Source organism: Coturnix japonica, chromosome 24 (assembly GCF_054131305.1).
Source record: "Coturnix japonica strain WE chromosome 24, WE-NBRP24, whole genome shotgun sequence".
In the NCBI taxonomy this organism is placed as follows: domain Eukaryota; kingdom Metazoa; phylum Chordata; class Aves; order Galliformes; family Phasianidae; genus Coturnix; species Coturnix japonica.
In genome coordinates, this window is record NC_140686.1 from 3257081 (window position 1) to 3280978 (window position 23898).

General features: G+C 42.9%; 1 protein-coding gene across 9 annotated transcripts in view; it reads right to left on the minus strand.

The window, feature by feature from the left end:
- LOC146757038 (receptor-type tyrosine-protein phosphatase T-like) overlaps positions 1-23898 on the minus strand; it is a 114821-nt gene that overhangs the window by 17370 nt on the left and 73553 nt on the right. For 8 of the 9 annotated variants that reach the window (XM_085523341.1, XM_085523339.1, XM_085523340.1 and 5 more), the window contains 3 exons: positions 21822-22023; positions 19361-19463; positions 2183-2456 (listed from right to left, as the gene is read on the minus strand). In XM_085523341.1, coding sequence (XP_085379467.1) covers positions 2183-2456; positions 19361-19463; positions 21822-22023 — 579 coding nt within the window. Of the gene's footprint in view, positions 1-1698; positions 2066-2182; positions 2457-19360; positions 19464-21821; positions 22024-23898 lie in introns of those variants that run through there. The other variant, XM_085523344.1, reaches the window with a different exon arrangement.

The following is a 23898-nucleotide window of genomic DNA, read 5'->3' on the forward strand; positions in this document are numbered from 1 at the left end:
AGATCTGTCAGTGATTAATGAAACTATAGAATGTCCTAATTAAAAAATGAGCGGCGATGCTCTGTTAAGTTTTTCATGTGCGAAGGAACATAAGGCTGGATTGTAATTGTGCTAAATTGTTACTGCCTCAGATATTCTGCAGATGTGCCTTATCCAAAAATGCCTTCCCGCAGCCATAATTTTTGGTAGGCTTCGTGAAGACCACCGCGCTGCCTCAGGCTGTTGATAGAAACGAACACCCAGAACTCTTAAAAACAAATTATACTTGCAAATAGTTCTGGGTATGAAAGAAAACATTTACAGCTGCAAAACCTCAGAGGCAAATCAAACCCTAACATTTGAAATGCGTGCCTTAAGGATTCTATCAGGGCAAAACAAGTTCCATGGCTACTCACTTAAAATCCATATTCCACTCCTGGACAATTCACCTATGTCTTTTACTAGCAACACTGCACTTTGAGGATACATAAGCACATAATGTGCTAATGTAAATTATTAATACGAGGCATTTGCTTGCTCAGACATGAATTCAATGCTTCTCATGCCTCCACAAGCTATGGATTGCTGCATACAGACCTTCTGGATTACTTCTTTCTGAAAGGCCTTTTAGTTTCCTTTCTGAGCAGCCCAAGTAATACCTACTTTTTTGAGTACTGAGCTCCAGAGCTCCAGAAAAAGCAGGAGCTGCACATTACTGCTGCCTTACTCCAGAACACCAAGGAAAGCCCACATTTCCATGCTTATTACCCAGTTATGGCATATTAGATTGTACTTGAGCAAATAAAAGTTTCTTCCATCCCTGGGGACCCATTCACTAGCAATTAACTATCACATAAGGGGGAACTAACTAGACACAGAGAAAGATATACATATATTTCACAATTTCCTTTATAGAGCCAAATCTAAAATTGAATTAATTGACGAGTGCTGAATGGAAACTGTAGCAACTAGAAGGGAAAGCAAGGTGAAAAGCAGCACAGTACTGAAGAGATTTGTGCTTGTCAGCCACACTCTGCAGAATGGTGATAAATGAAGGCAGTAAAACAGCATGACACGTTGAGAACCTTCAGTGGCATTGCCAGCCTGTTAAAGGACGGACAGTCCTCTGTGATGCACGCCTCCGTTTTGGGTATCACAGTCACTATCCCAGGTGGAGATCAAAGCCTTTACCATTCATCTGTGATTGATTTTTCTAATTTTGTTCTTTCAGAGGCGATGTATTAGAGAACGTGTAAAAGTTGGATTCAGGAAAGCAATGGCAAAAATACTAAAAACACCCCCCTAGCTAACTTCTTGACTGTGTGTCAATGCTGTAAGTCTCCACAGGAAGCTGGAGTAACCTGTAACATGTATGTGATAACCAAAAACAACTGGGGAAGTCAGGGGCGATGCAGCTGAATGACTGCTTAGATTGGGTCTGGCCTGCACGCTGTCAAGCTGAACAGACCTGCAGTAGGACTGGAAGAGGACATTAGGTCACAAACTACCTTCCAGAAGAATTTAAGAGGGAAAAGAGCCCTCCAGTTTCCTATGAGTGGATCTGTTGGGGCATGATGTGTGTGGTATTTGAGTCTGAAAAAGGGGCAGACTACGTTTTCCATGCAGTCTCCCCAGTTTAAATTTGATATCAGAAAATAACTATATATTAAAAAATACAGTCTATGATATCCAAAAGGAGTAAGAAAGACAGGCACAAAGTTCCCTTTGCCATAAAACTTGCATTTTGTTCAAGGTGAAAATCTCAACCACAACTGCTAAACTACGGCATGACCAAATGCAACTACCAGTAACCCAACTTAATCGCTTTTGGTAGTTCTCATCTCATCTCTCCTCTAAAATCACTGTGAACTGACGATTGCAAGGATGTAACAATTACATCTTAAAAGGACAACAGCCTCTATTCAGACATTAATACAATAAAAACGATAACAAACAATCCACTTCATACACCACGTGCCAACATACGCCCTTTCCATCGCTTGGCACCCCTACAAGTTTCCCACTGCATCTGCAGAGAAAGTTGAGTGAAGGACAAGTAGTGGCATGTATAACTCCCATTAGATTTCTGCAAGAAAGTGATAATCTGCAATTAAACTGTCACTTGATGGAGAAGGGAGGAGAAAGAGAGGGAGGCTAGAGGTAGACATATAGCACAGATACAGGCAATGTTCTCTGCACTTACGCCATTTGCCTTGCTAAGAGCCTGGAAGTATATGCTGTAGCTTTTCAGGGGAGAAAGAGGAGCATTCCAGTAGCCATTGTAGGTCTTGTTGTCACCCACAGTGAAGGGCTGTGTGACAGGCAGGTTGATGGGCTTCAGCTCGGCTGTGAAGTAGTGAGGTGAGTCAAGGCTGGAGGCGTTCTTGTAGCTCACTGGGATGGAGAAGCATTCAATGATGTCTGCAGCTCTGCGAGCTTTCTGTAGCTTCTCCTCCTTGACAACGAGTTGATAGACACTGGGAGAAGAGGGGAGAGAGGAAGGTAAGACTAGAGTCCCAAAATCCTTAAACATAAAGAGCATTTCCAACAGTGAAAGTATACAGCAAAGTAACAAAAACACTGTTACATTAGGGTGAGATAGCAAAACAGCTTCTGGCACACCAATAACAGAGGCAATGGCTGCTGTAAGCTGCTTTCTAAAGTAAGGTGCTGCTTCATTTGCTCTATTGCTTTAGCAGAATTACACCTTTGTGAAAGTCAGAACAGATCTCAGTCATGCCACGCTTCCAGAAAGGAAGTACCTACTACAGGATCCAGTCAGTAACAGGTTTCTAATGTACTGAACATTCCCTCCATTCCAGCCACCGAAGTGAAACATGAAGACTTTGCTTGGCAAAGAGATGACTGCAGTAGAGGGGAGCATCCACAGAAAGCAGAACTACCAGCTCTGTTTTGGATAGTTTCAGGGTGCAGGAACCAGTTTAGATGACTGGAAAAGATTCTAAGACTGCCATACATCCTGGAATGAAAAGGTCTCTAGCAGTGATTCCTGCTGGCAAGTCTCCTCCTACCTTGCATCACTGAAAGGTGTGCTTGCAGAGCAGCATACGTGGGTAGGTGGCTTCATCTCTCTCCCAGTTCATTTTTGTTTCAGGAAACAACAACTCTTGATACTCTTTCTAGCTCTATGAAACCCTAATCCTTTTTGATTCACGCTAAGCCTTTGCCTTGTATGACATGTAATAGCAACCTTGTCATTTCTAGCTTGCTATTTCCAGGCTCAAGGAGGTTGCATTCAAATGCACTGGGCTTGTTTTTTTCCCTATTTGTTGTATTTTTTTCCCTCTCTCTCTTTCCAAAGACAGTTAACAAAGCCCTTTAGTTCAATGCTGCTCCAGCTGCGGCAGGTTTAGTGCCTGCTTAACATTACTCACCCCTTTGACAAAGAGAGATAGCGCTGCAGTCATTTCACTTTTTGTCAGGATATTCACAGCGCTGCCCTCACCTGCCTGTGTCGGGCTGCTCTTTTGTTTACCTGGACAGGGGAGATCGATTAGAAGATTGGAGGCAGCCAGCAGCAGATCCCTGTCCCTGCTTTCACAGGCTCATTTCTGCAAGAAGACTGCTCAGGAAATCATCTCGCAGAGCAGCAGCTCATCAGCGCTTCTGTGGAGCAAAGTTCTGGCCCTTCCCACAGACAGGAGGCAAAACAAAACCGAGTTCATGTTTCAGAACATATTACTACTCCAGGGCTGCAGGTACTTGGCACGCTCCGTGGTGAGAGTGAAGCAATGAGCACAGCAGGGCCAGGCCAAAAGGCAAATCATCATTACCAATATGACCGATGGATGAATTGCTTGCTATTAAAACTGTCCTTATGCAGGATGGTACTCACATTTGCTAATGCAGCAGGAGCACCCAGACATATGGACACAGCTTTCAATGACATCCTGGCAAGCACTTTGGAAGGCTCTCCTCAATCCTATTGCTCACTGGAGGCTTTAATAGAATATTTTAAACTTCTCTGGTATTTCCTTGCTGATTTCTAAAACAATAAACACGTTTCCTAGCAACACTTCAGGGATTACCATTGAGGACACAGTAGCAGCTTTAAGCAGAAGTGTGTTTAACTTCAACCTCAAGCTCAGCTGCAGAGTTGTAGTTTGCCTTTGGGGACACTGCTCGCTAACAGACTATATGCAGAGTCTTACTCTGACCCTTCACGTTGGCAGCAATAATCCACAATGCTGACAAAAATCCAAGGAAGCTTTTGTTTGCTGACAGAAGTACTTTGAATTGTGATGGACATTTCTGTGGGGATTTGCCATATGCTTTCTAACCTAAAAATTGCCTGCTTCCTGCTGCATACAATGATACATGCCTGTTTCTGCTGGTTTTAGATGATGTTCCTCTTACACACACACACACATACACACAAATCTAATTCTCTTTTCAGCTCATAGGGGCCACAAGTTCTCTCTTCCTTTCTGCCATACTCACTATATGGAAAGGACAACCTCGCTCTTCTCAGTATGCCACATGCAGGCAGGGAGCCCACAGACCTCTCTGGTTTAGAAGGGTTAGTTACCAAGGACATTAATGGCCAGGTAACTGCACTGCTTCCATAATCAGAGAACGTATTTACCTTTGAAGACATTCTCAGTTTCTGCCTTGACTGCTCTCACACCTAATACATTGCCATACACGCTCATCTTTATCACGAGCAACACATGCATACAGAACCTTGTAACAGATACTCTTTTGCCTCTCAGCCATTAGTGCACACTTCTTCCTATCCTGGCGATAACTCACCCCTTTAACAACCTGGATTTTTAACTTATTTTTTATGTTTATTCTTTTGGAATCTTATTCAGACATCTCTGGAAGCACAATGGCTCCTTCAGGAGCATTCAAGTGAAATTTAATAGATGTCTCATTTGTGTGCAAGTTAAAACAGCATTAATCTAATCAAATACCGTCACCTTTTCCTATGAAACAAGTACTTGAGCCAGCATCGCTGTCATTATTCCCTCTGTCTAAAAAAAAACCCTGCTCCCTGGTGAAACACAGAATGAGTTACAGATGGCATTACTTTGCATTCTTCCCTTTGTGCCCTGGCTCACACCGACGACTGACACAGCGCTGGCACCTCTTAGTGTTGTACCTGCTCGACTCGGTGACCTTCATCATTCAGCCTCACTCCTTCCTTAGGCTCTCTGTTATTTCCTAGTGGTCAAGTGGCCAAGAGAGCAGCCACTCTCAAGGATCACTCTGGACTGAAGATTATCACTCTGGGAACAAAAAAGCCAGTGGTCCTCCAACCAAACAAAATCCATGTGGGAATTGTGGATAGCAAGCACGCAATTACTCACCAAAATGATGGCTGTGTTGTCTGCATTACTGCAGAAGCTCACAAGAAGTGATAATGTGCCGTGATGCATTGTGACCCCTAGGGTTACAGTCAGGCAGTAGCTCAAAATAAGCTCTGTGAGCGTGAGCTGCCCTTCTGGCCTGCAGAGGGATCCAGCTGCAGCCACACTTCTGTTGGGATGTGGAGCATGATCAACCATTTGCAGCTTGTTAAGACCAGCTGTTTTTGCAATACACAGCACAGTGATTATAGGCAAATAAAAGAGGAGTGTTTTCCCCAAAAAGAAGAGCTAAAGGCAAGGAAGAAAAGAGGCAATGGAAATACAGAGGAGGTATCCAAGCTATTCTATTAGCTCTTATTCTGGCTACCAGGTAGGCAGTAAAACTGATCTCCTGGGGCTCTCCTCTTCTCATGCTTCAAAGCTATCGCTTCCAGCCAGTATCAACTAACATTGCTTTCATAGCAGGAATCAATACATTGCTTGAAAATGCCCAGCTGGATAAAAGAAAGTTTCGGTGTCATACACTGAAATTATATTAAAAGAGACAACAAAAGCAGAGCATTGGAACTACCAATTCCGTATAACAACCTCAGTGCCAATAAACTGGAAGACGACACAGTAAAACTAACTACCTCCTTTCAATTTTTAATATCCAGCCACATTTGCAAACACTGCCATCAAATCCACATACAGCAGGGGAATAGAAGCAGGGGTCTTGCCGTCCTCGTGCTAAGCTACTCCAAACCACCTCACTGCAAACCAGCAACTGCACTGTCCCCATGAATGGCAATGAAGGACTGGTTTCCACATATCCACAGCTTTGCTCTCTCCTGAGAGCTCTCCAGGGATTCTCAATCTGGCACTGATCAGAAGCCTGACTTCCTCGAAGGCTGGAGAGCTCTGTGCCCCGAGGTGCAGCTGCACGCTCTTATTAGAAAAGGAGGCCAAACCAGGCTTCCCTGATAAATCTCACAGGTTTTATATAGATAAAACCACATTACTTTAATAGAAGCTTTTTAAAGTTTTTGACAGCTCCGTTCTAAATCACTGATAAAAGCAGCAGCCATAATGGCCGCCACAGCACAAATGTTGTCTGCAGAGGAAGAAAATGTGCTCTTATCATCATCTACAAGGTAATCTCTTCAATTATGAGTTCTCTATTCAGTGTGGAAGCACAAGTGCGATAATCAACGTTCCAAATCACAGCCCTGTCTCTGAGCTACTGAGAGAGATCTCTGAGCTCTGGCAGACTTCGCTTTCCCTGCTCTTGATTTCTTTTTATGCTGCTCGAGGATGGGCTGAGGAAGCAATTGTCCAGAATCGAGCTGTGTGTTCAGTCCAGACTCCAGTTTGGAGTGTATGATTTGCACAGATATGGAAGGAAATATCAGAGTTTTCCATAAAGCATTCCACATCTGGTCTGTGCACTTTGGTATGCTGACACGGCGCTTCCCATCAAGGAGCATCTCCACTATATCCCTGACAATGACACAGTATGCCAATGATTTCTTCCTAACCCTACAGTGATCTCCTCACTTGACTTATCAAAGCTTAAAAGAAACAATGCTTCAGCAGTTTGGCATCCCCCCTCGGGCCATTTTAGTAATGAATTTTCTTAAACACACTACATAAAGATCTAATATTTCTTCCTTTGATTTTAATATTTAACATACCAATATATTATCAACTGTGCACTATTTCCAATAATATTTTCACCCCGGGAATAAAACCCAGTGGCAATTAGCACAGACTGATGCCACAATGCATTTTCAGCAGGTTATTTTGAGCAAGTTTTGTAACTCACCCCACAGAGAACAGCAACTTCTCATTTCTGGTTCAAATGCACACAGTATTTTCAGGCTATCTGACAGGCAGCAGGAATCAAGATACCACCAAAGGGTAGTGAGTTTCCTCCTAATAGCTGTCTTAATTCAAAGATGAAAGACAAAAAAAGGCAAAGCATGAAGATGCAAGGCTTTGCCATCCTGACACTGTGTTATCTCAGACCGAGGGCATGCAGCAGCCAATGTGCGCTATGCATTGAATTTTCCCTGGTACATCCCTTCCGTAGAATTGGCAGATGCAGCACTTCTGAAAAGGTTATTCAAACACATGGAAATCAAACCCAAATACTGTCTGACCGATCTGTGAGAGTTAATGCTGCGCAGAGACGATCAAAAGGCACTGAGTACACACGGACAGGAGCAAAGGTGTGATACTTAGTTGGGCCAACAACCAATTCTTCTTTCCTCTTAATCACGCTGCCAAAGTTGTAAAAACGTGTTCTCTTAAGACCACAAACCCCCTCAGGAACCTGATTCACAGCCTCAATGGGCAGACGGTATGAATGTAGCGCAACACAGAAATCAGACCATGTATACCTACACCAGCACCTTCCACCATCATTTCATTCGTGACTCCATTAAATCAGGTTAAAACAATTTAAACATATTTGTAAATATACCTGCACGTAAACATGACAACTCAGGGCCTTTATTCTGCCAGCATGGAACCCTCTCCTGCCATAATGAAATAGGACATGGTTAGATGTGGTGCACGATAAGCATTCATAGAATCACAGAATGGTTTGGGTTGGAAGGGACCATTAAGATCATCCAGTTTCAACCCCCTGCTATATGCAGGGTCGCCAACCAGCAGACCAGGCTGCCCAGAGCCACATCCAGCCTGGCCTTGAATGCCAGCAGGGATGGGGCATCCACAGCCTCCTTGGGCAACCTGTTCCAGTGCGTCACCACCCTCTGGGTTAAAATCAATGGAAGCCAGAAGTGCCATACAGAAATCCACCAGGTCTCCATAGAGCTCACTCAAAAATTAAAGTAACAATAAAGAAGTGGAATTAAATACTGAATAGTAAAAGCAGTGTGCCTCCAGTCCGGGAGAACTTGTACAGAAGGGATTCTGTAATAAATTCAAGAAAAACTCACTATCTCTCAAAAATATTAGAACACTATTGATTTACTAATTAAATTCACAGGAATCAAATGCGTAACACTCAGAGAGCAATGACACTGTGGAAGCTCCATCCTGAGCAGCGCTCTGGGTAGGTGGCTGCAATGGGTTGGGCTTGGAGATCTCTTTCAACCCAAGCCATTCCGTGATCCTACAAGGCCAGACACAGAAGCTCATTGTTCTGAGCACACACCACCCCTACCAACACCATGTAACTTCAGTGCAATGCTGAACATTCCCTCAGTAGTTTCCTCTTGCGACCCTGTAATAAAATGCTCAGGTGCTGATACATTCCTGAGAATTGAGTTGTCGGCTTCATACGCTCCAAAATTTCACCCTTAATACCTCCTATGCACTTGTAATCAGAAGCTCTGAAACTAATCTACAAAGCATAATGAACTGGGTTTCACAGCCATCTAGGATGTACATATAGGGACCCAATACACTGTTCTGCAATTTTCTCTCTATCTGAGCTCTGATTTTTAAGCCATTAAAATCAATTAAAGGTTACAACTATTTCCATACAGCTCCATGTTGGACGCAATATGCTGAAGTTAAGGTCAGCTTTCAATAAACGTTTTTATGGAAAAGAATATGAAATAAAGATTTTCTACAATGTCATCTTCTGCAATATGTTTGGCTATTTCAAAGAGCCAAAAACCAGCCCATTATGAATACTGGGCTGCAATTCCATCAATACAATCATTAAAAGAAATCAGCTTCTTCACATCTGCAAGAAAGCATTCACACAAATAAAGCTTATGAAAGTGATGCTACTTGAGGAAATAGTCTCTCATATTGCAAAGTTATTACACCAGATCTTTCATTTTGAAGTTATTTTCGTGTGCTCTTTAAACACTCATTTAAATTAAACAACTCTTCGCCTACGTTCGCTCCAGTTGAAAATATCAAAATTCAGTCAAATTTGTCAAAAAAAAGAAAAAAAAGAAAAAAAAGCAAAGAAAGATGTTAATTGCTGTAGTTGCTATGAAAAAACCCTGCTGAGACAGAGCCAGAGGTAATGCAATCTGTTTCATCAAGAAGGCTGATAAGTCTCTCCACGTTGTATTGCACTCTCACACCCAGATTTACCAGCCTACCATGGTCCTCCCACCCTGAAATTCAGGAAACAAGATGTAGTGATTTCACACTTGGCTAACACTGTTTGGAACCACAGTTTTCATATAAGCATTCGTTTATCATTAGAACTTTATCATTAGAGCTCTATCGTGAGTGGAATGGACACTAGAAAAAGGTAATTAAAAGTAAAGACTGATCCTATCCCCACTGGACTAAAGTTCCAACTATAACCCAATGTTCCTCTGCAGCTGAGCTAATAAACTAAACTAACAACCCCAGCAGTACCAGTGAACTCCAAACAGAAATGGGTTAGCAGTACAAAGCATATACAGTTGTCAAGAAGACAACTGCACTGAGAGTCGGGGTCTAATGACCAAAGGATTCATGTGCTTAAAGCAAAATAGTTATAGGCTCTGGCCTTCAGTCTATACTTAACAAATTGCTTTCTTTCCATGCTCAGACCACCAGAACACTGCATCTATTTACCTGAATTATAAGGCATGCTCTGAAAATAATGCCTCCTATTTCATGATGTTGGCCTATCAGAAGCAGATGTTGGTGGGATGGCAGCAGAGGTTGAACCTTCCCACCAATATCCCATTCTATTTTGTTGCCACGTGATAGATGGCAGCAGAGGGGCAGTCTGACAGAATACTGTCTGACACTGAATTGCTTATGAAGCAAAGGGGTGGAATTGAATTCCTCCATGCAGAAGTGTCACCCACTGACATTCATTGACACTTGGTGAACAGTGATGGAGATCAAGCAGTGGATGTGAGCACAGCGAGGTGGTGGGTAGTGCATTTCAGCAGTGGAGACAGCAACAGCGTGTTACCTCTGCTGGTGCAGACTGTTACAAGCACAGCATGCAGAATCTTGTTCATCAGTAGCAAAAAAGCACAGCTAATAGTGGTGACTATGCTGAAAAAAATAGTGGTTTGTAGCCGAGAATGTGCTGTATCAAACAGCGTTATCGTGCTCTTCATACCAATTGCAGTTTCCATGGGAATAAATAGGAGGCATTACTTTTAGATGGACCTATGTATATGTATGCATATATGTATGCATATATATACACACATATACACACACACACAGTACTTTTTTTAATGCCTTAAATTCCCCGTTTAATCTTATTGAGAAAAAAATGTGGTAAAAGTAACATAGAACTAGAGGGCATTTCAAAGCTCCGTGTTCCATTATCTCAGCCATCTCCATAAGGCTGACCTGGCTTGCAACACAGATTAGACATAATAGCTGCTGCTCCCCCGTGGAATAGGCCCAGTTCCTATCTCTCCAGCTCAATGTTATTTTGTGCTGGCAGATTAAAGATAATGAGTGCAGACAGATAGGGCTTTCGCTGCAACAGGAGCTAATGTTTGTGGCTTTGGAGGTGTTTTTTGCCTCCTGAACCACCTGCCATCTGTTTGATCTAGAGGAAAAAAAACCACCACAACCCTTTTGTGTTGATGTCGCTTAGCATTAAACAGGCATCACTGACTGAGGTCTCGGTGATGGTTGGTTTGTCTTGGGACCTGAAGAAAGTAAGTTTCAAGGACAAGAAGAGCCAAAGCAGTTCTTCAGCCACCTACTGGACTTGGAGAGAGTGGGGCAGGCCCTTCCCAGCAGGTTCTACCATGCCCTCCATGAATCAGGGCCTTGCACAAGGGCTGGGTGTATCTGCATCTGCTCTCATTGAGTTTGAGTATTTCCCTGAAATTAAGCCAGTTTCCAGACAGAAACAAGTTTTTTATTCCATCGTGCAGATCAATAGGTGCCGGACTACACAGGGAGAACACACCATGCTTTTCAAGAGGTGCAAAACACTGATGCTTCTGGCAGCAGGGAGAAGCGGCAGGGAGAAGCGGCTCTGGAATACAAGCAAGCTGTGGGTGGGAAAAGAAGAAAATGGAAATCCCAAGGATAAGGGCTGGCAGCTGGTCTGTCATCATTTGTAAACACCATCAGAGATCCCCAACAGAGTGGGAATGGGGCAGACTTATCCAACAGGAGGTTGTGCCTGATAAAGACATACTTCACCATTCACTCCCTTCTAAGCTACGCATCTTTTTGATGTAGGAGAAAAGCTGAAACATAAGGTGAATCCTTCATGAGGAATAAAAAAAAACCAACCCTCAACCTGCATCAACATCAGCTCCTGCAATTCCTTTTGAATCAAGGTGGGTACTGAGGAAAGTCAGCATCTTCTGTTCCACTGTTTGACCTTTCCAGTGAAATACCGCTCACCACCTCTCTCCTCTTTTGCACCAAGGCTACTTTTAATTAAACCAGCCCAATTTCCTCTTCTTTCTGTGCCATAAGCAAGTCTCTCACCATCTCCTAGCTCTGCCTTTTGCTCTGGAAAAGCGCTGTGCTAGGAGAACTGAAATTACAGAGAGGCAGAACAGCACCATGGCTGGAGAGGTTTACTCTTCCGAATTGTCTGGCTGCATTTATGATAATCCCTTCATTCCATCTGCAGCCCACGCGCTGGTGCAGCAGCCCCCTTTTCTAGTTCAAGAAATTATGCATTCATTATGGAGGAAATTAACACCTCAAAGCAAACTATAATTAGGAATTCTTCAATTCGGTTTATGCTTTTTCAATTAGGCCCTCTATAATTTTAATCACGGGAGCATTAACATGTTTCCGGAATTTATATACCTGTAGTATAATTAAATCCTGAAATGCCTTAGTCTGCAACAGCAAAGCAGAGCTTACTCATCTTCCCTTTTATTGTGGCTTTTGTAGACACAGTGAGGGGCACCTGCTATAGCACAAACACTGCCTGCCATATGCAGGAAGGCACCCGCTTGCCCTCTGAACATCTCGGCCCTGCTGCTGCTGGAGGGATGCTGGCTGGATAGGGCTCATACACCACTTCCGAGGGGTGATGTTTGCCAGGGACTATTGCCCAGACTCATCCCATCTGCTTTTCAGTACCAAAAGGAGCTGCTTCAATCAGGCAAACCTCCCTCTGTGGCCTGTGAAGGGAACTGAGCTGCTGCCTGTGGGCAAGCTCCCACCTGGGGCATCTCATCCCATCTCAGGGTGTGAATCCAGGGGCTGCTGCAGGCAAAAGGAGGCTCGGTGGTACATCTCAACAAATGCATTTGCTGGGGTTTTAAATATTTTACGCAGTTTGCAATTATCCTTTTATTCTGGGATAACACAGAAGGGGAATATTGACTCCAGGTTCTCCAATGAAAATAAAGAAATGTCTTGGGAAAAAGAAACCCTCACGCTGGCCATGGGGGCATTTCCCCCTGTTCCCTCTCTGTCTTACCAGCTGACAGCTTGATGTGAGAAAATGGCCATCAATTTGTGATTCTCAGCTTAAAGTTCAGACTTCATTAACCTTTTGATTGCTGGAATTTAATCTGACAGTTCATGTGGACAGCATGAAAGATTTATGCAAAAACATTCACTCCCTGACTCTCGATATCCTCGGGCCTTCACAAAGCACACTGAAAAATGTTAGTGAAAGCTTCACTGTGCAGCTAATAAAACGTTACTTGACACAAAAGAATCGTCTCTATGTGTAATTTGATTGCTAAAATATTATAATTAAAATATATGTAAATTTGATGGCTTTCCTCTCCCTTTCCCAGCTGCTGCCAAACTCTCTGCAGAACGGCTTAGCAAGGCACAGCAGGTCATGCAGGCTCAGGGAGCAGCCATGTTTCTGATGGCTGATAAATGGGTAACGGCAGCTTTGTGACATTTTAAGGGACAATACTCTCAGATGCTGCAGTAAGAGAACTTATTTCCAGCACCAGATGAGACAACTGACCCAAAATGCCACTCAGCCTCGCTTTTTAGGGCCAGCATCTGACTCTTCAGGGAACTAAAACACCCTGAAACATCTATTCAACTGATTATGCCATGCTACATAGAAATCAAAATACTCCTTCCTGACACTTACAGCTGTCACCTTGTTTCCTGACTCAACCCTGCATCTCCATCGTACTCCTCTCTTTGTACAGCATGTAAAGCATTGCTAAGATCCAGAACAACTCCAAGTGTCACTGAAGTCATTCTGCATGCACAACACTCACCATGCAATGACTCCTGCCAAAATGGACACATATGCTCAGCTCTGTTGAGCCCTGCTCAGCTCCCCAGGGGCAGAACACACTGCTGAGGTCAACCTGCAGATATTTAAGGTGAAACTCTGCTGTTTGGTATAATAACCAGCACAGCAGTCTGTGCAGTTGCCTTTATTCCCAGCCTCTCATGCAAATTCTCATTCTCTTGGGCACAATCACACACCACTAAAGAAAAAAGCAGCTCCAGTTTACCTTTGGGAGGAAAGGAACTCTGCTCATTTACCTTCAAACTCTTGCCTAAATGAAAGACAGAACCGCCATGCAGGAGAAACCCAGTCTGAATGATATCAGAACAATACCCCTGAGGTATATTACTGGAGATGTTAATTAATACAGATAATTAGGCTTATACTATCAGAAGCGTAGATTGATAATCTCATTCCTCATTAGATACTACAAAATTAAAAGATCTCATGTGATGACTGTTTGCCCTGTGTTCAATCAGCCGTCTCACATGATGCATACATTGGAATAAGAGTTAAGTAAAAGCAGGCTGGGGTTTTTATTTTCCAGGTATTTATAACACACCTATCAATGCAACTGAACTTTCAGAATTACCAAGGGCATAACAATAATTTGTTATGTTCCCCACAGCTTTAAACATCAGAACCTTTTTTATTGCTGATCCCTGACTCCAATCTTTATTTCCAAGCACAAGGTATCCTGTGCAGGAGTTTTAAGAGCAAGAAATCGCCACCCATTCCTGGCATTAATGAATTAATTATTAGCATAAATGCCTGGGGCAAACTCGTGGTAACACTCAAACGTAACAAAGCAAAACAAGCTGAACAGCATCACTCCCAACACAGACACTGAGATGTAAACGCTAAAGCCTCTATCTGCAAAACAAACAAAAACCCAACAGATTTTGCAAATTTATAGCTCCTTGTTTGTAGATCTCATCCCTCGTCTGCCACATAATCAACGTTATTAGGTTTGCAAATGGTTCTTTTGCAAGGATGGAAAGAACAACCGTGCTTCCAAAAATCATCATCATTAAGATACCAATGCGAGGGATTTAGTTAAGGTTAAGTTCTGTACAAATGGATGGTGACTGAAATGATGAGAAAAAGAATGCCATAAAGATGAACATTATAGCCCATGAATTCAGACTCAGCATTTCTACTTTGTTGCACTGAAATGGAAGACAAATGTTAAGCAGTGAAAGCCTCAGCTCTCCAATGCAAGGTGGAAGCAAAGCCACTCCCCAGCATTACAGGGGATTTTCATTAGTTACTACGGGTTGGAAGACATGAACATGCACAAACATCACAGAGGATTGCTTGGAGAACAGCTTGAGCAGAATAAAAACAGGAAAAAAACCACTGTTCTTAGTTGTTCTGTTAAATAACCCAATTGTTTCCACTTGATTCATTTAACAACACAAAAACCAAAAAATATTTCCTTTATTTCATGCTTGAGAGACCAAAAATCAGATAATACTCGTGAGTAACATAGGGCTTCGTTCATATGAATTAATTTCTCCTACTGGCTGGCAATATGAAAATATTTGTTTCACCTTTTGCTCAGCACTTCTAAATATATTTAAAACACTTCCAGTTCCCTTCTCCCATTTAGTTGTTCTTATTTCCTTTAAGATGCACATTAATGCAGTGATTAAGCATACCCAACCGCTGCGCAGATGCATCGTAAACAAATCTGACCTAAATACATTTACCCATCCTTACTCACACCTCCTCCTTACACAACACACACACCCCTGACACATATGCACGGGGTCATGCGCAAGGTTTGAAAACATACGTTCTAAAAACACTTTTCCTTAGCCCAGCACAGGTTTGGGTGCCTAAAGAGCATCAGATAGGTGCCTAAAGACCAGATAGGTGCCTGCGTGGCAGCAGACATGCGAAAAAGCATCACAGATTGGCTACTGATACACTTTGGAGAACTGCAGCAAAGCGATACAGAGAAATTAAATTCTTATTTTTTCCAGCAAAGAAATTCTCTACCAGCTCAAACTCCTTTGTGTAATTGCACTGTGCTCTAAATGGCCCAGCAGCCCCAAGAGATGGAACGGCATGCCAACAACGCAATCACCCTTAAGGTGAGCATTTATTTCTACTTTGAAATCCCTAAAACTAATACACGCTCTGAAAATGTAATGTTCTCTGTAATAGTAGTATAGGTGGATACAACCAGCGGCTTCTTAATAAACCAGATGGACTTCCATACCCTCAGCGCACAGCAAACAGCCCAGAGGACTCGTCATGGAGATAAAATCCCTCACAGCGGTATTTTCAGGCAGTGAACGAGATATAAATTCTCAAATAGAGGTCTAAAGATGTCATATGTGAATAATCCATGAAGGACAGACTCAGCCCTCCTGACAATAACAGATTCACAGGCAAAAATTATCTTCAAAATCACACTGGGATTTTTTTCAGGAAGGAGTTGAGGAATAAAGATGGGGAATACTTGCATTCTTCTTTTCTGCTTCTGAACCTATTACAGATGAATGTCAGCCTTCAGCTATCAATCACAACACCATTCATAGGCTTTGGACTGATATAAGAAGCACCAAAAGTATTTTTAAAGGGCAATTTGGAGTCAAACTCTGCAGGCTTCACCACAAAGAAAGAATGAAATGCCCAGGCCACAAGGGAGGATATTTATGCCTTGCTGATAATCCACCTTTCCTTTGGTAATAAGACAAAGTCTACAGAAGTTTAACCAAGTTTATATTATTTGTATTAGTTCGTATGAAAGTGTCTTGATTTTTATCTATAGTTTGTTAACGACGTCAAGTTCACAATCATTACTTTTACAAACAACCACATTTTAGTTATTGATCATGAGCACAAGGAAACATCAGAAACGTCTCAATGTTGAAAGTGACTTTGGATTTAGTGCACCCGTATTTCACATGAGAGGAAAAACAATGAATCTTTACTGGAATATTCTATAATATTACTCTAAAAATGATCTTGCAAAGCATACTCCATCTATATGCTGCTCAGACTGTAGCAGAATGAAGTAATACAAGGCAGTCACATAACTATCTTTTGGGCAGATACTGGTTTACAATCACAGCCCCGCACACACTCCAATTCACCTCCCTTACATCTAAGAGGAAATATGTAAAATAATTGCTATGTACTGAAGGTGGTTTTTTTTTGTTGTTGTTTCTTCACCTTCACATTTTGGAAGGATTCTATTGAAAACCTCGGGCACTGCAGAGCAGAAACTGGCTGCCTGGAGTACTGTCCAAGAGGATGAGATGAGGGGTCTAACTATTCCTGCACAGAGATGGATCTGAAGATCAGAGGTCTTACGAGGTACTGTGAGCAGTAACTATTTCAGATCATTTACAAGAGCCCTTTCTGAAACACCCCAGGCAGGCTGAGTGGTCAGGTGGAAAAGGGAATGGATCGAGGAAAGCATGGCCATGCCTACAAGGGAGGCCAGGAGAGCAGACATCCTACAGACATGCTTTTAGAGCACTGGGCATCTTTCCCATCATGTGGGATCCCCTCCACCTACCTCGTACAGTCTCAATGCATCAGTATTGCCTGAACCTGATTCTTTATCTTCATTAATGCCTTGGTAAGTGAATGGGAAACAGCATCAGAGTAAGGGGGGGATGGAAGCACTCTAAGTTTGCATCAAGATTTAAAAGCATTTTGAAAGTCAATTTGATGATAATTATTTGAGATGAATACAAAATACCATACTTGTGAAGGAAAAATAAGCTTAAAACATAAAACAAGTAACAAGACAACAACAAAAAAAGAGGGTATATTAACTCTCAGCGTGAATATGAACAAAAAAACACTATGAAAAAGCAAAGTGGGAAGAAACACCTCATCCTTATGTGTTAAGTGTCACCAACAGTTCATAACACATCCTTCTCATTGGCTGGATGGTGTTGAAGCCTCTGAGGGAGCGCTGCCTGCTTTTAGATATTGTACTAAAAGAGATTTACCCAAACTGGAAAGTGTGCAGAACAGGTTGAAAGAAAAGGGAACTGGGTGGGAAAAAACTAATACAAGGTCAAATTTGTTGGGTTTCCTGAAGTTAGTCTAAGAACAGGCTATATTTATACAGAAAAAGGTATTCAGTCATTGCTCAGCTGCCACAGCTAATAGCTATAGCTCCCCTACCACGCACACACTTCTGCTCTGGTTTTCACACTCATCTGTGTCAATGGACTGGGCTCAAGAAAGAAAGTCATCTCATCATCTCGATGTGGCATTTGCAGGGTGTAATATTTGTGTGTACTATACGCCATAATGGAATTAAACAAAGAGTGAAAAATTAGGAAAACTTGTAGATTTTTTTTCCTTACAATGATGCATTTGCTGAAAAAGACGCTATTCACTGAAAGAGGTTAAAGTGTAGGAAATTGGCTTCAAGAAAAATCACAAGACTTTCAATAAAAAGCTGAAATAGCAACACTCTTAAGACAGCAGGTGGTAAAACGAGATACAGGAACGTTCCCCCATATAAAGAAATAAAACAAAACAGAGCTCTGTGATTTTACAGCCATTTTCCAGCACAACAATATCCCTAAAGGACTCAGAAAATAGGCTCCTAAATTTGTTCATATGGAGTAGCAGAGATTAAAAGGGAAATGTTGAAGCCTGAATGATTAGAAAGGGGGTGGTGCTCAGTTTTTAAAATAGATATTTTGCTTTAAACTAATGGTGCAATTTGGGAAAAAACAGTGACGTATATGGAGCACTAACTGAGATGGGACATTTCATTAAATTAAACGAGTCCACACGTGAGTAAGCTGCCCCTGAACACTTAGTGAGACACCTTCAAGAAGCACTAGGAACTCATCTGTGGGATGAACAAAGCCTATTCACTTCTGAGAGAATTAGAATGGGATCCAGCCCAGGATTAGTCACAGATGTTTCCTACAAGGCCATCATCCTGTTCCACAAGATCCATCCATACAGCTTCCTGCCCCTAAGTCTTCCACTCTGCAAATGGAAACTGCCCACCTACAGCTGGTGGCACCCTACTAAGCCAGCAGACCTCTGCCAGCCTCCATCGCCTCCTCTCTACATCAAGCTGGGAGCAACAGCTGGCTTCTAACACTGAAAAGTGAGGAGCCTGGAAAGATCCAAATTCAGAACAAATGACCTGAAAACACTAGTTCAGGCATTCCTACTGTATAATTACAACAAAGACCTGTCCCTCATGGATACAAGGGCAGGAGATGGAGGCCTGCAGCCTCCTCCATGCTTGCTGAGCTCACACCACAGCACACAGAATCACAGAATGACCCAGGTTGGAAGGGACCTCAAAGACCATGAAGTTCCAAACCCCCTGCCTGGCAGGGCCACCAAACATACACCTTTACTAGATCAGGTTGCCCAGGGCCCCGTCCAACCTGGCCTTGAACACCTCCAAGGACGGGGCATCCACAACCTCCCTGGGCAGCCTGTTCCAGGGCCTAACCACTCTCCTAGTGAAGAACTTCCCCCTAACATCCAACCTAAATCTTCCCTCTTTTAACTTAAAACCATTTCCCCTAGTCCTGCTATTATCAGCCCTTTCGAAGAGTTTACTCCCTTCCTGGGAGTAAGTTCCCTTCAGGTATTGAAAGGCTGCAATGAGGTCACCCCGCAACCTTCTCTTCTCCAGGCTGAACAAACCCAACTCCCTCAGCCTGTCCTCATAGGGGAGGTGCTCCAGCCCCCTGATCATCTTCCCCACACAATGCCATCAGCAACCAATCCTGGAGGTTAGCAGCAGGACGCATTTATAAAAAGAAATGCAGAAGGCAGAATCAACAGGCAAGTTGGCCTTGTAGGCAGCATTCGCTTTCAACAGCTCCATTATCAGATGAGAACAAAAAGTGAAACCTGTGGAGGAAAGAGAGGGGAACACTGCAAAAACAAGGGAGGAGGAACCACCCACCTGACAGGGGCTCCACGGGACTGAGCAGGCTTCAGCATGACAGTGATGGTGGTGTCGGTCTCATTCAAGGGCGAGTCCGTGTCGTATTCCGGCATTGATGGTGCTGCAGCAGAACAAAGAGCAACACGTTACTGAGACACCAGTTGCTGCCTGTGGTAGTGATAGCAATGTGCTTATTAACATTTCTTGGAGGCTGTTTAACATTTTTCCAATGAGACATTAAAATACTTTCTCAATATCCGTGACTAATTCTGGGTTGGATCCCATTCTTACTGTGGCCCTCCAGTGCCGACATGGGGCACCTACCTGCAGAATTTTTAATGCATGTGTGAGCTATGTCTCCTTGATTAGCTGGAAGGTACATTATGAAGTGGGAAAGCATCAAAAGAGAGTAGTGTGGAATTACTTGGGCACTCAAACGGGTATTTAACCCCAGTGCTTTAGTGATGTGTCTACCAGCAAGTGCTGTGGGCAGTGACCGGCCACAGTATCCATCACTCCACCAGTGGTGTTCCTTGTGGCATTATGGAAAACCAGTGACTATTTACACTTGGCCACATTCCTCTTCCTATTTCTGCTTTATTACCTCCTGCTAGGGTCATGTCATCAAGGTGGGACAGGTTTCCCTAGGAAACACAGCCTACTCATTATGTTAATACTACCTTCCCCAATAGCAGACGTCCCTTAGGGACAAAAATACTAAAGGATTTGAGCAGCGCTGTGTTTATTCCAAAGACGTAAGCTTTGTTGAAATATCCCTAACTATAAAGCAAATAGAAGAATTTACATGAAGAACGTAGTCCCACTCAGTTCATCTACAACTCTCAAGGGCAAGCTGCACTGTGGGGGTCCCACATTTAACCTTCTCACAGCGATTTCCACAGTAATCCTGTTTACAATCAGGATTTTTATCTAAATGCCTGAGAACTGTTAAGCACGGTGTTTCCTATTATCAGCTCAGCAACTGACTTCCCTATCCATAAGCTGGCAATGAGTTCAGAACAAATGCCAGTTTGTTGTTTTCCTCTGCAGAAGGCGCTGTGCACTGAGGGAAGCAGTATGAGTCACATAAAGATACAGGGTACCAGCAGTACCCAGTACCTGATACCACTGCACTCTCTGCAAATACACAATTCACACATGCCTACAACATAGATGGATTTCATTTTAAAACTATCAACTTCCAGACAGCCAAACAAAGACATTCTTAGAAGTGAAAACAAGTCAATGCAAATCTCATTTTCCTCCCTACTTCCTCTAGGATTATCTTAAAGCAAGTATAACAGTAACTTCAAAATCCCATGCGTACAGCTGACCACACAACAGTATGATCTAACATCAGAGATGCCTGCATGGGGCCTATTGCAAACAAGAAGTTTAGAGGACAGAGAAATAAAGATGAGAAACTGAGCTCAGCGCTATACAGTTAATAAGCATGCAGGCTTCTAACAAGACCTGAGCACTCCCTTAAAATGAAAAGAAACTGGACAAGAGGAGAAAAGCACTCCCATTCCCGTGCTGTTTTATTCCTCTGGCCAGAGATAAGCAGAGGACACACCATGCCTTCCCTCTGCAAGCAGCATTAAAGCCTGTGGTTGTACTCCAGGTGGATGTGACATGAGCTTCTAACTACATCTAAAAGGCTCCAACTTCGCTGATGGTCAGTGCAAAGAACAGAGATAGTTTATTTCCTTAAAATTTTACACTGTTACTTACTGCTAACAACTTACCAACCAGTTCTGAAGATAAGGGAAAATACAGAGCTGCATATTTCAACATTACAATTGTCCCAAAAGTTTGATTTGATGTCATTTAGATACACCAAAAAACGTTCATTTTAAGCTCTGTTCTGAGAATTCCCCTAAGCCAGGTTCCCTATTTCATTCTGCACATGTTCGTTTGATGCCATCTCAGCCACCACCTCACCCAGCTGAGCTATTGGTAGCCAGATCAAGTTTCCTCGCTTCTCCTGAGCACCCAGGAGCTTTCTCTCTGCAGTTCCTCCTGATCTGAGTGCCTCTCACATCCTTGTCTGCCTACCTGGAGCTCTCCTCCTGGCCTTACTCAGGAAGAAAGAAATACTGTTTCCCTTCTTTATTTTCATCTCCTTCTGCTATTAATTCAATTACTTCAATTACTGTGTCCATTTTTGGTGTGTTCTTGAGATGAAGCCACACTTTTGAAGGAGTTTATGTGACTGAATATATAATTTGAATAGCCTGCTGTAGTGAGGGTTTATCTATAGAAGCAACAAAGGCTCCCATCTGAAATCCTCCAAAGGCATCCACAAACAAACCCTTGCACTGTAATCTGAACGAACATAGATAATAGATTGTGGTCCCCATGAAACTCATGGAGGAGACACCAAACTGAATGCATTTTTATTGTTTCACACATCAGCTGTAGATCTAAAGAACAAAGCCCTGCAAAGTTCCTTTTTTTGTCTTCCCCAAAGCAATACCTGAAATCTTAGTTGCGATCCGTGTTGTGATGGGTGGCCCAAAGCCCTTCACTGTGCTGGCTTTGATGGTGAATGAATACGTAGTCCCTGGGTATAATCCTACAAAGAGGTGATGCGTTTCATTCCTTAGTTTGAAGACTTTCCCTCTTTGGCTGGACAGGTCAGCACTGGGATCCAGAGACCCAACGGCCTTGTAAGTAATCTGCAAACGAAGAACAAGGACAGTGAGGTGATAGGGGTCTTCTGCACCTGGGCTCTCTCTATGACCCTTTTCTACTCCCCTTTTGGAACTCCAGATCGAAAATAAAAGGGCAGATAAGCTCAGTATCACCAGTGAACCTCCCTAGGTTTGGATGCTGCCACGTGAATATCACCATTTTTCCAGGCTTTGCTTTGGATGAAACCTATTTCTTCCCTTCAGCACGTAGTGATGTACAACAAAAGGCACCAAGAACTGCTTTTTGTTCCCAACCCCAAACTTCTGCAGCTGAAGCTGAGCACAGCACAACCTGCAGAACTCTTAGGTGAATTTCCCATTCGACCCCATCAGCACAGGGGAAGTTTCTCTGCACGCAGGGATACGTTTTCCACCAGGAAGTTGTTGTTTTCAGCAGGCTTTGTGAGAAGAAACAGGAGGTTGTTACTGACAACAAAACTGCCTGAATTCTTCTCCTAAGCCAAAGACATCGTGCCAAAATGAAAGACTGAAATTAAATGACAGGTCCACATGAAATAAACATCACCAAGCCTTTAGACAACAGTCCCACTTGTTTTCCTTGAGCTCACAAGACGGTTGCTGATAGAATTCCCTGTTTTTAGCCCTGGGCTGCAGGCTCACACACAGCACCACGCCTGAGAGCAATCCAGCCAGGCTGCAGCCCCACATGCTCTGCACCTCTAACACACCTGCAGGGGAACCCAGGCTGAACACACACCTTTGAAATTCTGCTTGAGCTCCGTTCTGCTTCCCCACGACAACCCCACTGATACGCAGACACTTGGCAAGGAGAGCTCATGACTTATTTACCAGCGAATTCCTCCCTCACCCTCCAAATTCAATCCAGAGGCAGCTCAATTTCAACTGAGCTGTCAATATAATATAATGCGCTCCGCTGCTCTCCTAACCTTTCCTTATATTATGGGATCCTCGCTTATTTGTAATGAAACACTATGAATAAATCAATGTATGTTAATATATGAAGTCTTCAATATTTTATGGAGGACTCCATGAAAATCTCATTCCTGGCTTTGCTGAACGAGTCTTTGAAAATTTCTAAGTTGTGACAGGAGGAAAATGTTCAGTTCAGAGGAAAAATAAATAAACAATATTTAGAAGATGGGGCTTTAATAGGAACAGGATAAAAAAGGAATTAGAAATAAGCAGCTTGCAGGCGATTCCATTGCAAACCTGCTAACTTTTCCAGGAATTACAACTGGCTTTTAAATTTTTATTGCTTGCTGGAGACCTGAGAAAGAGACAGAACTTGGCGCAGTGATCATTAAAACAAGGCAATTAAATGCAGGAGGAGAAACGCTTAGTCCTGCTCCTTGTCCTCAGGTACAGTGAGGTGCCTGTGCACCTCTACCTGCAGAACCTGAATGGGATCAAAGACCTTAAACAAAGAGATGTGACCCAGCCAAGGCAAACTCCAGAATGAAAAATGCATGCATGGTGTTTATTAGGAATGAACTGCTGCAGTCCGTACGCTCTATTTGTAAACAGTGTTAGTGCAGTGATAATTCCATGTGCTTCTGCAGAAGGAAATAATGTGGAGTTTGGGAAAAAGATGAGGAACATCCACAAGGCTCCAAGCTCATGGGGTGTCCTCTGCAAAGCCATGGCTGTTTGTTTGCAAACACGCTGCTCAGAAGGCCAGAAATGAAAGTGGAAGATGAAACTGTCCTCAATCTGTATTTAAATAAATGCACTCGCTTACCTTTACCAGTTCTAAAGTTAGTACAAAATGGGTTATTTTTCTTCATCAATATACATGCATATCCCCTAAAGGCAAGTGGGTAAAAATGTTCTTGAGAGAGAGGAAAAAAACAATAACAAAAAGGAAAAGCACTGAAATAA